This window comes from Python bivittatus, unplaced genomic scaffold (assembly GCF_059951505.1).
Source record: "Python bivittatus isolate LINGU-HERP-01145 unplaced genomic scaffold, Pbiv_v1 ctg000850_np1212, whole genome shotgun sequence".
Lineage (NCBI taxonomy): Eukaryota > Metazoa > Chordata > Lepidosauria > Squamata > Pythonidae > Python > Python bivittatus.
The window spans coordinates 47913261-47928825 of record NW_028277112.1 but is presented as its reverse complement, the minus strand read 5'-3'; the positions used below and the strand labels follow the sequence as shown (position 1 = coordinate 47928825).

The 15565-nt window shown below is 38.2% G+C and overlaps 1 protein-coding gene across 2 annotated transcripts in view; it reads left to right on the top strand.

The window, feature by feature from the left end:
• FREM1 (FRAS1 related extracellular matrix 1) overlaps window positions 1-15565 on the top strand; it is an 84652-nt gene that overhangs the window by 52743 nt on the left and 16344 nt on the right. For both annotated transcript variants that reach the window (XM_025171935.2, XM_025171933.2), the window contains exons 25-28: window positions 5663-6077; window positions 6474-6675; window positions 9569-9713; window positions 13408-13537. In XM_025171935.2, the coding sequence (XP_025027703.1) occupies window positions 5663-6077; window positions 6474-6675; window positions 9569-9713; window positions 13408-13537 (892 nt within the window). The remainder of the gene's footprint in view (window positions 1-5662; window positions 6078-6473; window positions 6676-9568; window positions 9714-13407; window positions 13538-15565) is intronic.

Here is a 15565-nt window from a genome sequence, read left to right as displayed (position 1 = left end):
CATATCACTTTAAATTCATAATCCAAAGTCCTATTTATAAAGGTAGTCCTTGCTTAATGACCACAATAGCGACTGGAAAATTGGTTGTTAAGCGATGCAGGCATTAAGCGAGTCACCACATGACCAGACCTGATTTTACAACCATTTTTACGACAGTTGTAAAGCGAATCACTGTGGTCATTAAGTGAATCACACAGTCGTTAAGCAAATCCAGCTTCCCCAATGGATATTTTTTACCGGAAACCAGCAAAAAAGATCACAAATTGCAGTCACGTGACAGCAGGATGCTACAACCAGTCGTAAATGCGAGCTGGTTGCCAAGCACCCGAATTGCAATCATGTGATTGCAGGGTGGTACGACAGTTTGCAATGGTTGTAAGTGCAAGTACAGGTTGTAAAGCAATTTTTCCGAGGCCATCATAACTTCAGACTGTCATTAAACTGTCTGTATCTCTGTATCTCCATCTCTGTGAATTGGCAGCCATAGGATAAAGGCTATAATCCTATACCTACAGGACTGATTCTCACCCCATCATGAGTGTCTGCACATTTGGTTTCATCAAAATGACGAAAATCGTGTTGGGATTGGTGTTGATGTCAGTGCATACGCAAAAGGGGTGGGGCTTGCATTGCAATGGCACAATCAGACTGATTGTTTGGTTTGAACCCCCCTCTGGCTGGCCCCATCCTTTGAGTCTTTTACAAAAGCTTTGAAATCACATTTGTTCTTGATGGCTTTTTCTTAAAGGTTTTATTGAGCCATTAAATGGAATTTGTTTTAGCTCATGACTGAGCTAAATGTTTCAAGTTGGTTTAATGTTACTGCTGCCTTTTATTAGTTATTAATTCTGATATTAGTTTTATTTTGATATTCCATTTTTGTCACTGGTATAAGCTACACGGAGCAGGTTATTATCCTTGAAGCCAGTCTATACTGTAAGTATATTTAAATGAATAAATATTAGCTCCAAGTGTTAAATAATCCATGACATGGGTTCCTGACCTGTTGAGGGCAAGTTAAATGCACAAATGTAAATCAAACATGAGTGTAAATTACTTTTAAATATATACTTTGAATGTTTAAAGCTTGGGGAGTATTTCTTTGGAACATTCATGTTTTTTTCTGTCTATTCTTGTTTCTTATTATTTTTATTCTTCTAATAGGCTTCCCCAGAATTCATCAACATTCTTGGTTATACCTATGTACCTTAAGTGGGGTTTTGTAACTTCCTGAGCCTAGACACTGTATGTTTCCTATAGTTCTCTTCCTGTGAGCTTTAAGAGCAGCTTCTACTCTCTCCTCTACTCTGATGGCATGTAAAGAGGGTAAGACTATGCTAGCTTCTTGTAAGGGCCATTAGGAAAGGAAGGCAATATAAATATAGAAAAGGAATAAATAAAATTGCTCAAACAAAAGAAGCCTTGGTTTAACTTCAGTTTAGTCCAATGCTTCATTTGTCAGTATTTGCAATGTGGTGGTGGTAGCGATGATGATGATGTAGATGTATCCTGCCTTTTCTCCAAGAGTTAAAGCTAGTTTATATAGGGATCTCCATTTTATCACCAGAACAAGTCTGTGAGTTTGGTTCTGCTGAAAGTGAGTGACTGGCCCACAGCTACCCAGTGGGGTTCCATGGCTGCAGATGGACTTGAACCTGCATTCTCCAATTCCAGTCCTACACCTTAACCACTAACCAGATTGGTTCTCTTGTTGAATATCAGGCTACTGGAACAAGGATATAGGAACAAAAGTAGGCCAATGTATTCAAGGCATAATTTTACCTTTTAGATACAAGTGTTAGATCAGGGTATACACCCAGGAGAAAAATCGGAATAAAAAACTGTAAAACACCAAACATTTTGAACAGTGAAATTACAAGGAAATAACATCCTGTGTTTCAGGGGTATATCGTAGCATGACCTATTTTGGATGGGAAAGGAAGGCAACATAATATTACTTGCAGATTGAAAACCTAAGCTATATGCTCAGGGCTTTATCAAAGGGTACTTTATTAACGTTCTTCAGTAGTTTTCAAAGACTGAGATTGAAATATTAATTGATTAACAGCATATCAGTCAGGTGTAAGTGTTGTTGTTAAAGCAGAACTGACCCTTGTTAAAAGCTGTTGCATCTTAATTCAGGCGATACATTTAAGATGACATTTTCCAAGTACTAAAATGATTTTTTCATTGTTCTGAGATATATTTTCATTAACATATTCTAAGACATTCTAATACATTTCAGTAGTGTATCTCATTGCCTTGCTGATTAAAAAGCATGGCAGCTAATTAATAAAACAAATCTGTATCTATTGACAGTTTGGTATGAGTTTGCTCTCCTCATCTGTGATTTTCCTCTTTTTAATTAATTGGTAAACCTGCTACAATCCAGATTCAAAATGCCAATTAAATACCTTTCCATTTAATTGAGATGGTACATATTACACTTGTTTGCTGAAATACTGAAATGGATTCCATATAGATCACAGATATGGACAGATATATGCATATAGTTAAATTGTAGTGACACATCATGTAGATATATGTGTTATTAAAATCAGGCCAGTTTAATTTTGACAAGATAATTTTAAGGAAAAGAAGATATACACTCCATTTTAATCACTGTGAATGATGTTCCTGGCTGCTAGAATTTGGCAAGGTATTTGGTTATATATTGAAATATAAATACTGTGGTGGATTATTAAAAAATAAAACACCAAGAGCTGGTGACATTTAATTAAATGGGGGGATTAAATGATCAGATTTTTACCGTCCGTTAAGGCCCTTTATTCCATCATAAACCTGCAGCATTGTCTGTTGCTGCTGGCCTGGAAGAAAGATTTGGCAATGCTTGCTTGGGACAGATGACTTCAAGTGATTAGCAATCTGACATCAGATGCTGGCAGCAGGATGCTAAAAGAACATGCTAATGTCCTCCATTTTGACACGGTGGATCAGTTTTGTAATGAGCTGGCACTATCACGGATTCCATTTTTATGTCGTAAATGCCATGGCAGATGGTACGTTCTGTAGCCAGCTCAATTGCCATGAACTCCAAAAGCATGATAATGGTAAAATCAGACCATACGACTTGCCTTCCGAGCTAAGCTGGAGAGTTATTTCCCTAAATTTCATCAGAATTATGAGAAGGTTGGCTGTTCCCTATTCCTGGGGGAAACATGGAGAAGATTCAGCATGAAGTAAACAGCATGTGGAGGATAGGAACCCAGCTTTTCCTTCAAAACAAACAACCTTGTTGTCTCAAAGAACCTAGCAATGCTCGTTGTTTGCATGGTAATTATTCATCTATGAAAGTAGCAAAGCCGTTCATCTAGTCTCATATCTAAATTGTTCACCAAATCTCTTTCACTTTCTTAGGTTTGGGACTGGCACCTTTGTTGGCCTTTTCAGTGTAACAATAATAATTTAATATTACTATTTTTGTTTTACTGGCCCAAGGCTGGTTTAATCCAGTAGACATTAAGGTAGGAGAAATTCCAGAGTTTGTACAGAGAACTCATGTCAACAGAAATGCATCTCACCAGATGAGATGGTCTTCCTGCTTAATCTACATTCCTGGAGCTATTATAAGCCCACTTCTGCTTTGCCTCCTTATAGTTCTTTATCTTTCAGCAGGACTTGAAGCAGACCAGATTTCTCATGACATCACTGATATATCCTTTAAATTTTCTTGGCAGCAATGTGAGAGTGGTTTGAACTGTTACCTTCTGTTTCATGTTTTTGTTTTTTTACTTCCCAGTCCTTGGAGTTCTCATGAAGTTACTAACCAGGCCTCATCCCATTTAGTTTTCTAGGCCAAACAAAGTTAGCCAGTTCCTGTTGCCTTCTGAGACTTTTGTACCAAGGACACCTTCAGTTAGAAGATGATGGCCTGTGAAGCATTTTGTCTGCTTGGTGTCTTAGCTCTGAAAAGCCCAAAATGTGCTTACAGTTTTTGTTATTTCAGATGAAGACCTGATGTAACTAAACTGATTAGAGAGAATCAGTTTTACTATTGGCACAAATCCTAGGTCAGTGTAGGCAGCTGCTGTTCGATGGCATAGAGCCTACATGCAAGTTGGTCAATTCTTAAGCAGCAGTATAAGTGATAGTAGCTTTGATATCAGTATTGCTCTTGTCCATAGATCCCAAACTTTATTAATGGATGGCACTAAACTGCAGACATGTAAACCAAATGGTATTGACATATTCTGACACAGGTGTTTGAGAACTAGGTTTCAAACTAAGCAATGTGAATTAAATTATTCAAATATTTTATCATTTTATGCATGGCCAATGCTTGTGATATGATGACCTGCTGCCACTCAGATTCCACAGTACTGAACTAGATGGGATGGTGATTGAAGTTAGAATCATCAACATATCTACAATAGATTTAGAATTAACACATCTAATAGGTTTTCTTATTTTTGTTGCTGTAGAAGTGAAATATATGCCATGATGTTTGTTACTGATGATTATAGTAATATTGGCACATAGAAACATGAGAAATGTCGCTGACAATTAAATGGTCTCAAGAAATACATGAAAACAATATGGAACACATTTTGCCAATCTCAAAACCACTTCACTGGCCCACAGTGGTGTTTCTAACTTATGACCAGATTGTCTCAAGAAAGAGGCTTCTGTTCCTACACCAATCTTTCTACATTTTATCATTCTTATCTAAGGCTGGAGTAGGGATTCCTGCACAATCTGTGGCAAGGTAGCATCTCTTAAGACCTTTTATCTAGTTCTGCCCCACTCTGAAGCCAAGAATAGGTATGTATGTCAATTCTGATATCTCAGTGTCTCATTTTTGCAAATCTGTTGGTTCATCAAATGTTAGGATTCTTTTTAAGCCTGCACTAAATGTGATATGTATTTGAGTGTATATTTCTCCAAACCCGTGCATTGTACATATTGTATATGTATCTAATGCACAATATTTGCAAACTTTACAAAAATATTTTTCTGTTTTAATACATTTTTGTACATTACTTTAATGAATATATGCATATTCATTATTTTCCTAAAATACTTTTTCCTAATTTTTTTAAATTGGCAAACTGTGTTGAAAAATTTGGAAAAGTGTGGATTGTGAATGAGTAGGTTGCAATTTAAATATTGGTTGGAAAACATGAAGTTAGGCCAATTTTCATTCAAGTGGGAATAAATACATTTTCTCTGCCATTATTACTTGGAACTAGCTTCTCAGACAACTAAAGAACTCTTTCTGTTACCTTACCAATGCTCAGGGAAGACATTTTGATTTTTCAACAGAGTTTTTGGGATGTTAAATTGGCTAAATACATTGTATAACTGAAAACCAAGAATTAAATGTTTATAACATAGATTTCTATGACATTTTATTTTGAGCAATCAGAAGGAAACCTAATCATAGACAATTATTATAATAAAAGCACATGTGCCATTATAACCCATTTCTACAATTTGTAGTCTGTTTACAGAGTTGGTTTTTGAATGTTGTGCCTGTTCAGGGACTTTAAATGTGCCACAAGAGCCATTCAGTCAAACTGGGACTTGATCATGTATCTCATATATAGTAAGAGACATGCTCTTCAGTAAAGGTGTCTGTTTCATTTCAGTAGATGGTGAAACAAGAACACATGATGAAGGATGCCTTGCCTCTTTTTGCCAGATTCGTCATCAGCAATGGGCTAAGAACTAAACATGGAGAATTTGAGATCATCTTGGAGACAGTGGATCGAGCTTTACCCACCGTGGTCAAGAACAAGGGCTTGAGACTGTTTGAAGGCAGCATGGCATTCCTTTCTCCAGATGTTCTCCAACTTTCAGACCCAGATACACCACCACAAAATCTTTCCTTTCTCTTAACACAACTCCCACAATACGGTCAACTCTATAACAGGGAAACTGGATTATGGCAGCAAAACTTCAGCCAGCAAGATGTGGTCAATCTGAATGTAGCATATAGACATGGAGGAGGTGGTTCTCAGATGGACAGATTTACATTTACAGCAACAGATGGAGTGAATCAAGGCTTTCTTGTAAATAACAAGTTGCAAGTAGACCCCTTGCCATTTATTATTCAGGCAAGTTCTTCATAAGTGTCTACATTCATGAATACAAACTTGGTTCAACACACAGATAGTGTGCAAGCACAAGAGTTTTGCATTATTTATTTAATAATGCTACAGTGCAGCCTGAAGCAATCAAAGGACACCAAGACTGAGTATGGTTCTGCTTAAAATAGAACAAAATTCATTTCAGTATGTTTTCTCTCCAAAGCACACACACATTTTCAGAACGTTCAAATGTAATTAGGATTACATGTACTTGATTTCCTATGTAAGTCCAGCTTCACAGTATGGATGTGTATTTTGATTATACAAATGTTCAGTTTCACAAAGTAGAATCTACGCCTTTGTTTTATTAAAATCTAATCTTTGACCAGTAATAGAAATTATTATTATTATTTTTTGCCCCAGGTGGATAGCCCAGCAAACACAGCACCAGAAATTGTTCATCTTCATAGAGTTTCAGATGTGGATCATTTGAACAATGGCAACTATGGGATCTACATTACAATGCGGTCATTGAAAGCATCAGATTGTGATACCGAAGATGATCAAATTATTTTTAAAATTTTACGAGGACCTCAGTATGGTTACTTGCAAAATATAACAACAGGTATTGTGTTAACAACTTAAGTTCAAGGTATTTTGTGTGGATATTACAGCTTATGCTTCTAATTAATCATTTTACCATTCGTCCAGTTCCTTTTACATAACTGATGTATTGTGAGAAGAAGAAAGTCAGAAGAAGCACTGGGAAAAGTTAGAATTTGAGGATTGCTTCTGGATGTCAATAACATTCTTTGAATGAGTAGTAATATCACCACAAAAGCCAAGTCTGGGAGTGCTCAAAATAGATTTGTTATGGAATATGAAAAAGTTAGTTAGACAACTTTGTCAGTAAATGAAGAACAGGAAATACGGTTAGAATTCTATAGAAATTTATAGTAGCTCCAGGTTGTATATCTATTTAGGTTTTTTTTTAAATAATTTAATTGTGGTTCCCCCCCCCCCCCCATAATTCTGTGCTATTCTATAAATTGAGAGTATGCCTTATAAATTAGAGATATTTTCCCCTGTGTGCTTGCTTTACCCCACTGATTCTTTTGGTCTCCTTGTCCATTCCATACTCCTTAACATAGTTGTTCATGTTTACTGGAAAGGATCTCCTTCACCAGCAGTGGTGGTAGCACTAGTAATGGGACAGGTGGAGATAGGGTAGAAGCAAAGAGGCAGATCTGGGGAGGGAGAATAGGTCTGATCGTAGTAGTTCCTACTTCTGCCAGGCTGAGCAGCCACAGATTGATATTAATGATGTAGCAGTAGATCAAAGGGCCAACCCAGGGCGTATCATGAAGAATTGGCAGGATAGAGTTAAAATGAGAGCCAGTGGTTCCTGGAATAGAGATGTTGGTTATATAAACAATAAAAAATTACTCAGATGCAAGGCCATGCATGGCAAAGTGTTGATTGGTAAAGCCCAGTGAGGCAGGCAAACTGAGGAAACAAAAAGCACTTAGAGTTCTGGAAAGATCTTTATTGCTAGTAGAATAGAGTACAGAATCTTGAAAGCCTACTAATACAGTTCTCTGGATTAATTTATAACTAGTGTAGCTAAGATGGAGTTACTCTTTCTCATGCCCCCCGCTTTGGGAAAATGGGGGAGGAAACAAGGCTGTTGCACACAAAATATTTGCACCCAGTACTAAAGGACAACTGTTAGATAGGATCCAAAAATCTTATTTAGCTAAACTGGTGGAAAAAGTGATGGCAATTCAGTTCCAAGAACTTGCAGAGGAAACAAATGATCTAGATCACACTGAGTCTGGATTTAGACCCCACTTTGGCACAGAGATAGCTTTGGTCCCACTGATGGATGATCTGGAGTAGGAGAGAAATAAAGTACTAATCTGGATCTTTCAGGGGCTTTTCATGACATTGGTACCACTTTGGAACCCTTGAGGGAGCTGGGATTTGGGGCTCCTGCCTCTCTGGATTCTATACAAAAGTGGCTTTGGGGGAACTTTGGTCAACTGCTTGAAAACTATCCTGGGAGGTCCTGCAAGAGTCCATCTACAGGTAGTCCTCAGTTAACAACTACTCATTCAGTGACCGTTCAAAGTTATGATGGTGCCGAATGAGTGGTACTTACAAACTTCTGGCCATCCCAGCATCGCTGCAGTCATGGAATCATGATCTGGGCACTTGGCAACCAGCTTGCATTTATGATGGTTGCAGAGTCCCGTGGTCATGTGATGGCCATTCGTGACCTTCCCTGCCAGCTTCCCACAAGCAAAGTCAATGGGGAAGCTGAGAGGGAAGGTTGCAAGTTGCTCCTGTAAATTGTTCCCACTCCTGCTGCTTGTGTGCCCTCCCACCCCCAGCAGCAGCCACCCCTGGCCTGGCAGCACCCCTGGCCAGGCTGCAGCAGCCACTTGCATGCCCTCTCACCCTCTGGAGCACCCACCTCATGCCTTGCCAGGCTCACACTGCAGCAGCCACTCACCTGCCTGCCGGCCTGCTTGTGAGCTGCCTGGGACTCGCAACTTCCTCCTGGCTTCCCATTGACTTTGCTTGTTGGAAGCTGGCAGGAAGTTGTGAGGAGGTCCTCGCTTAACAACCCATGATCCTCGCTTAATAATGGCAATGGGGATGCTGGGATTGCTGTTGCTAAGTGATGTGATCACATGATGTTGTGCTTTATGACCGCATCGCTTAGCAACGGAAATTCCAGTCCCAATTACTATCCTTAACTGAGGACTACCTGTATTTCCCATGTTATTGAACATCTATATGAATTTTGCTGGAATGGATGACTCATAGGTTTGAACTACTTACCACAAACGTGATTATGGCCATACAGGATTCAGTGTGCTACCACTGTAAAAGTGTGGTAGCACTTCAGAACTGTGCTCTCTGCGCTGGAGGAAGCAAAGGGTAAAGCGGGCTGAAGATACTTGTGCAACTGTGTATGTATGGTGTATTAGGAGGTTTTTGGTGCTTTAAGACAAAACATCTAAGCTAAACCTGGTTTGAAGGAAGGTAACTGAAGAATTGCTGAAAAAGTTGAAGACATTCTTTTCTCCTACTGCCATTTAATTGGCGTCAACATCATCCTATCCTAGTGAACTGTATTTCTTTCTTGATATATTGGTAGTCACACCACATTTTTCAGTGATGTTTTGAATGCCTAACCAAATAGCAATTGTCATCTGTATATTTGCACCAGGATTGTTCAAACTGTGCACCATGGAACTCTAGGGTTCCATGAGAACTTGGTGAAGTTCCACGAGAGACTAAGAGCAAAAAAAAAGAAAAAGAAAAAGCCAATTTTCTATCATTGTACCTTTGTCTTTTGATCATGGGTTCTGGGATTTGTTTTGTTTTTTGTTTTTAAACTAGCAGGTTCCACAGCTTGAAAATGTTTGAAAATCCCTGGGCTAGACCACCGGGGACACAACTATTTTTAAAAGACAATTTGTTTTTCCACATCTCCTTTATTTTATCAGGAGGAATTATTCAGGACCAATTCAGCCAGAAAGATTTAAATAACAGAATCATATTTTATGTCATTGATCCTTACTGGGAGGAGAATTCAGATGATCTGGAATTTCAGGTTACAGATCCTGAAGGACATTCTGCTGCCCCCCAAACGTAAGTTAAAATTTCCTTTCTCTAAACGCATCATTCCCAGAATTGCTGCTTGCTTCCTTAAGTCAGACCCTGCATGAACAGCTTTGAAACTGAACTAATGGAATTGCTGGGCCTCACAGGTTTCTACTGCAAAATCCACGTCCAAAGCAGTGTTTTTAAAACATTCTGTGTTATTTCTATTGAAAGTAAGAAAGCTTTTTCTCCAGGAAGTTGCTGCTATATTGACTCTTATCAGATAGTAACATTTCAAACTTGTTTAGATTTCAGAGTGCATCCATATGCTTTGCCTGGGTTTATCCACTGCATTAAGGCATAATGTCATTAACTTGGTTTGCTTAATGCAATATGTTGGGTTTGTGGCTTAATGGGATATATGAACTTAGTCATTATCCTTAGGCTTAAAGTTAGGCAAAGCTAAAAAATTGCCTAGTTCAAGATCTCCCAGAGAATTAATGACGGGTGAAATTCAGTCTGAGAAGTTCCTGTTGCAGAGCTAAGGGGGTATCTGCTCTGCCAGGTTGCCCCATCATGAGTACACACCACCAATAGTTTCTGGAGGGCAGGAATAAATATTGTCATCTATTCACTTCCTGCCTGCTGTGAATGAGACCTCCACCTGTATTTTCATGGCCTGAGTTGAAAGTAGAGTTTTCCAGCTTGTGCCACACAAGTGTTGTTCTCCAGTTTGTCTGCTGCACTTTATTTTGTTATAGACAACCTCCTGCATTTTGACTGGCTACTGCACAGAGACAGGAATGCCCTTGTACCGCATATTCCCAGCTTTTCCTCAGGAAAGTCTGCTTGCGGTTTTTGTTGCAGGTCCTTCTGAGGGGCATAGGGCTTCCTCGACATGGAGGACTGAAAGCTTATGCGGGAGTTTTTCTCCCCACTCTTAAGAGCTCTCAGGGCAATCCAGCTCCTGAACTCAAGGCAACCATTATACATTCTCTCTCTCTTTCTCATAAATATGCACTGAACTGAAAAACAAAACAAAACATTTTTTTATTTTTCAGTATAATACATCCCTTCAAGCATAACTCGCTGTTCTTTTTTTCCTCTGAAACTGTCTTTCTTAGCAAAGAGTTGACAAGTGTTTTGCTCATTGTGACACGGGACAGCACAACATTAATGACGACACTGATAAACAGTGTTTCTACTTGTGAGGGGAAATTCTGCTGTAAATTCATCATCCAAGTAAACTTCCAGTTGGAAATGGGAAAACAACATTTTGATGTACTTTTTGACAGCTAGAGGTCACTCTAGTTCTGGGTTGGTAACGTGTTCCAAATCTGTGCAATAATCCTTAGTGAGATTTTTCAAAATGACAAGAGTGTAATTGTATTTTGAAACCTCCCCCCAAACCTGACCTTTTTCTCCAATAGTGTTTCACTGACAGCTGTCAGCAAATGCTCTGTCTTTTATCTAGCACCAAACTCCACATACAGAACAGCACAAAGTGTTGTCTGTGAAGGTAGAAACAGTATTTATTGGAAGTGCATCAGTGTTGTTTAAAAGTCCCCCATTTACATTCTTCTATTTACAGCAGCTGTGATGGGCAATAGGTAGCCCTCTTGATGACGTTAGAGTCTACAGCTCACTTCATCAGATACATGGAATGGCTAAAGGGATGTAGGTCAGTTTCAGCTGCTCCATGCATCTGATGAAGGAAGCTGTAGTTCACAAAAGCTCATACTTTTCAATAAAAAGTTGTTGTTGTTCAGTCGTTAAGTCGTGTCCGACTCTTCATGACCTCATGAACCATATTGCGCCAGGCCTTCCTGTCCTTCACTGCCTCCCTGAGTTTGCTCAGTTTCATGCTCATTGCTTCAGTGATGCTGTCTAACCATCTCATCCTCTGCCGTCCTCTTCTCCTTTTGCCTTCAATCTTTCCCAGCATCAGGGTCTTTTCCAAAGGTCCTCTCTTCGCATTAGGTGACCAAAGTATCTGAGCTTGAGCTTCATTATCAATCCTTCCATTGAGCAATCAGAGTTGATTTCCTTTAAGATTACCAGGCTCCTTTTCAAGTTCTGCCTAGTGTGACTAGCTAGGTTAGTTTTTTTCTTTCACTATTCTTTTTTGGCTTGTTAAAGTTTAAAATAGTATGGGAAGACATCTGTAGAGTGTTAATTTTAATATAATTGAATGAGGTTCCCCCTGGAGGGAGAAAATAGGTAGATTTAATTAAAGTCTCTTTGCTATTTCTTTGCTATTCTGGTTTTAAGCATAAAAAGGAACACCGTGGAATGATAATAGTGGCTTCAGTGCCTTCACTGGCCACAAGATGCCCCTGTTTTCAGCATTAACTATAGTTATTTTTAAGTATGAGTACTGTGGTGCCTTCCCACTGAATTTCTGAAATCCTCTGATATACTAGATGTGGGATGGAGAAGTAGTTCAAGATGTAGCCTTAATATGACAGTAAATATGACCTAGAATTGGGTATGTGCATGTATGTGTGTGTATATATATATATATATATATATATATATATATATATATATTTATATTTAATTTATTTCTTGTATTAAGGCATGAAGGCCTGTTGACTTTTCCTTGGCTGTTCTGCAGCCTGCTGAATACTTCATTAGAGAGAAGGCAATGTCACTTTCAGAAGGAAGGCTGTTGACACTGGGCCTTTGCCCAAGGGGCTGATTGTTGCTGCCATAAAGTCTACAGCATATGGATTTCTCTTTAATTATATTTAATGAGGGTACTTAAGTATGACATGTATCTCCATCATCAGTATTCTGTTCCTTAGTCAAAAAAGTGAAATCCAATACAAATGAGACATTGATTTATTTTTTGCTGTTTTCTTCTTATGATCACATAGTGAGATAGATTAGACTTAAACCACAGTGACAGTTGTCCAGTGCACTTCATGGCTCACAAGGATTTGGCCGTACTGAGCAGGATTTGCAAACCCCAAACATCTGCAGGACATCAGGCTATGGAACACTTAAAGCTGCATGTTCAGCTGTGCAGAAAGTAGTTACTGCACCGTGCTCAAAATGTCTAACAAACAGTCCTAAGTTCCCCTTTTTTTCTTGCAAAATTGTAGACATTATGAAATGGAATTAGAGATGTGAACAGAGGGAGGGGAATTCTTTTGCAACTTTAAAAAAGAAAAACGAAATTCACTGAGCATATCCCATTTCTCTGCCCTTTTGTATCCACATCTTCATTTTGTTCTCTGTTACTCTCACTGAGCCTTTGCCTGTTTGTCATTCTCCATATCTAACTACAACTCCTGTTATTCCCAGCCAGTATGGCCATGCTGAATGGGCTAATGGGAGTTTGGGTTCAACACCAGATTAGGGAATGCTGTTCTAGCTTGTTCCTATGCCCTTCCATACAAACATGCAAGCACAGAGATCAAATCATTTCTACTTGCATATGCATTAAACCAGTAATGCTAAAATCCTGAAACAGGCTGTCACTAGTCCATGCAAAGGCTCTTTTATTTCCTACATAGATAGTATAACGCAATCCAGGATTAAAACTACACATGAAAATACAAGCAAGGCTTAATTTTGATCAAATCAACTGCTTACATCTCTCTTCAGACAGCTCTTCTCTTTAAAACAATGACACACGGGTAGAAAAAATAAATTTGCATTAACAACAAAGAGACAAACAGCAGGGATTTCTGAGATTTCCTTCTTGTCATGTTTTCTTTCTTTTTTTTTCCAATAGGCTGGAACTGAAGTGGTCTAAAATTGAACTGCAGCAGGATGTGTATGAAGTGTGCGAAAATGTGGAGATGCTGTCTTTACAAATCATCCGATCAGGGTACAAGGGAGATTCTGCTTTTGTGGCGGTGAAGGTAATAACATTTATCACAAAGGATAATCATATTTAGGTTGAAAAGGACATGCAGATTAAGGACACGTCTGCATTACTGTTTCACAGGTGTTCAGATTCACATATCCTATCAGATTACAAACTTTCTGAATCATTGTATTAATATATCATCTTATATATGAGTATAGCCATTGAAAGGTAAAACCCACAGAGTTTACTGTCTAAATATTTTCAGAGGTGCGATTTTTTCCCCCAGAAAGGACTGGAAGCCTAACACATCCCTTTTGCCTCAACCTATCCCCAGTCTCCACAAAAACATATAAAAAGAAAGACTGAAAAGTTCAACCCTCAGCTCTTCCAGGGACATCACAACCATACCTTTGGTGTCCCATTATAATAAAAAAATATTATGAAATAGACTGTACCACTTTCTCCCCCCTTCACAAATTGCCCATTGCTGTCTTGTCTCCTACCTTACGCAGGACAAAGTCAAGTATTTGAAGGGCTATCCAGTCTAAGGGCATGTCCATGCTGCACTTTTCAGCTGCTCTTATCCTGAGCTCATGCCAGATGGACCTTAGCCCAGTTTAAGGAAATCTTGTCCAGACTGAGACAAGGGTAAATACTTGCATGGTACTCAGTCTAGACTGCAGGCTACTTCATCCTCTTGGTAAGACCTAAAGGAAAACTTTGCTTTCAGTAGGAATCAGTGCAGTATTATCGATTTGCACATTTTCTTGCATCCCCCTTCTTCAGCATAGGTATAAATATGGTTGTTTTCCAGTTTCTAGATCACACAAACTTGTTTTCCATATTTATTGATATGAAACTGCAAGCACTTTAACTACTACTGCACTTGCAGCTTTCAAAAGTCCCACGGATATTTCATCTGCATCTGGTGCTTTTCTATTTGATAGCTGATGTATTGACTGTTGTACCTTATTCTCTAATGGAGTTGATTCCACTAGAGAATAAATGAATAGAATTCTCTCTCTTCAAACTTTCTGTCCGTTATTCTATTTGTACAACGTTTTAGTATATTTGTTCTTATTTCTTAAGAAGAAAATTTAATTTTTCTATTATGTTTTACTATACTCTTGAGTATGCTTATGTAGCTATTCATTTCTTAATTCTCTGATCCTCTTAAAAGTGTCTCTCCTTTTCTTTTGCTTGTTATTTTCCTCTATTTGTTGACATTCTTAATATTTCATCATCCTTTGTTGCATAGTGTTGAAAGTCTTCATTCAGTCATCATGTCTTTCTTGTTGCTTTCATTCTTTCTTTGGCTCTGAAAAGTAATTGAATATTTTACTCTTTGGAATTTTTTTTCTACTTCAGTTTTGATTATATCCCTATCTCTTCCCTTAGCTCCTCTGGTTCTTTTTCACGTAGGTTAAACATATTGACTTTGTTTCTTACATGGGTTTTATATTCTGACTGTAGATCCTTCAGAACACACCTACCTCTTTTATTTTCTTAATTTTACCAGTATGTTTAATACCAGTAATTCATAACCTGATACACCTGAAAAGGTCCTAGCCAACTGGAATGCACTTCTCCATTTTTTTTTTTCCTATTATATAGTTGATTTGATTCTGATGTTGTGCATCTGGTGACATCCAGGTATAGATTCTGCATTTATGTTGGATGAAACAGGTGTTCACAATAATGAAAGAATTCCCTTTGTAAAATCATATTAACTTATATACTTAAACTGTTTTTACCCAATCATAATCTTCTTGTGATTCCAGGGTCTTCAGTTCACCAACTTTTACATTCCAGCCAACAGTTATTATATCTTTTTTTTATTTTGCGTCTACTACCTCTTGAATTTGCCACAGAATTCCTCAATGCCTTTCTCCATTGCATTGGAGTAGCTGCATATATTTGTATATCATAGATATTCTAATATACATTATCCTTGGGTTATAGCCAAGCACATGCTTAGCAATGTCCTTTTAGAATATCAATATCACTTTGTTCCTTCATATTATATACTATGTAATATCTGATTTAACATGGTTCATTCTAGACCTGCTCACTTATGCCT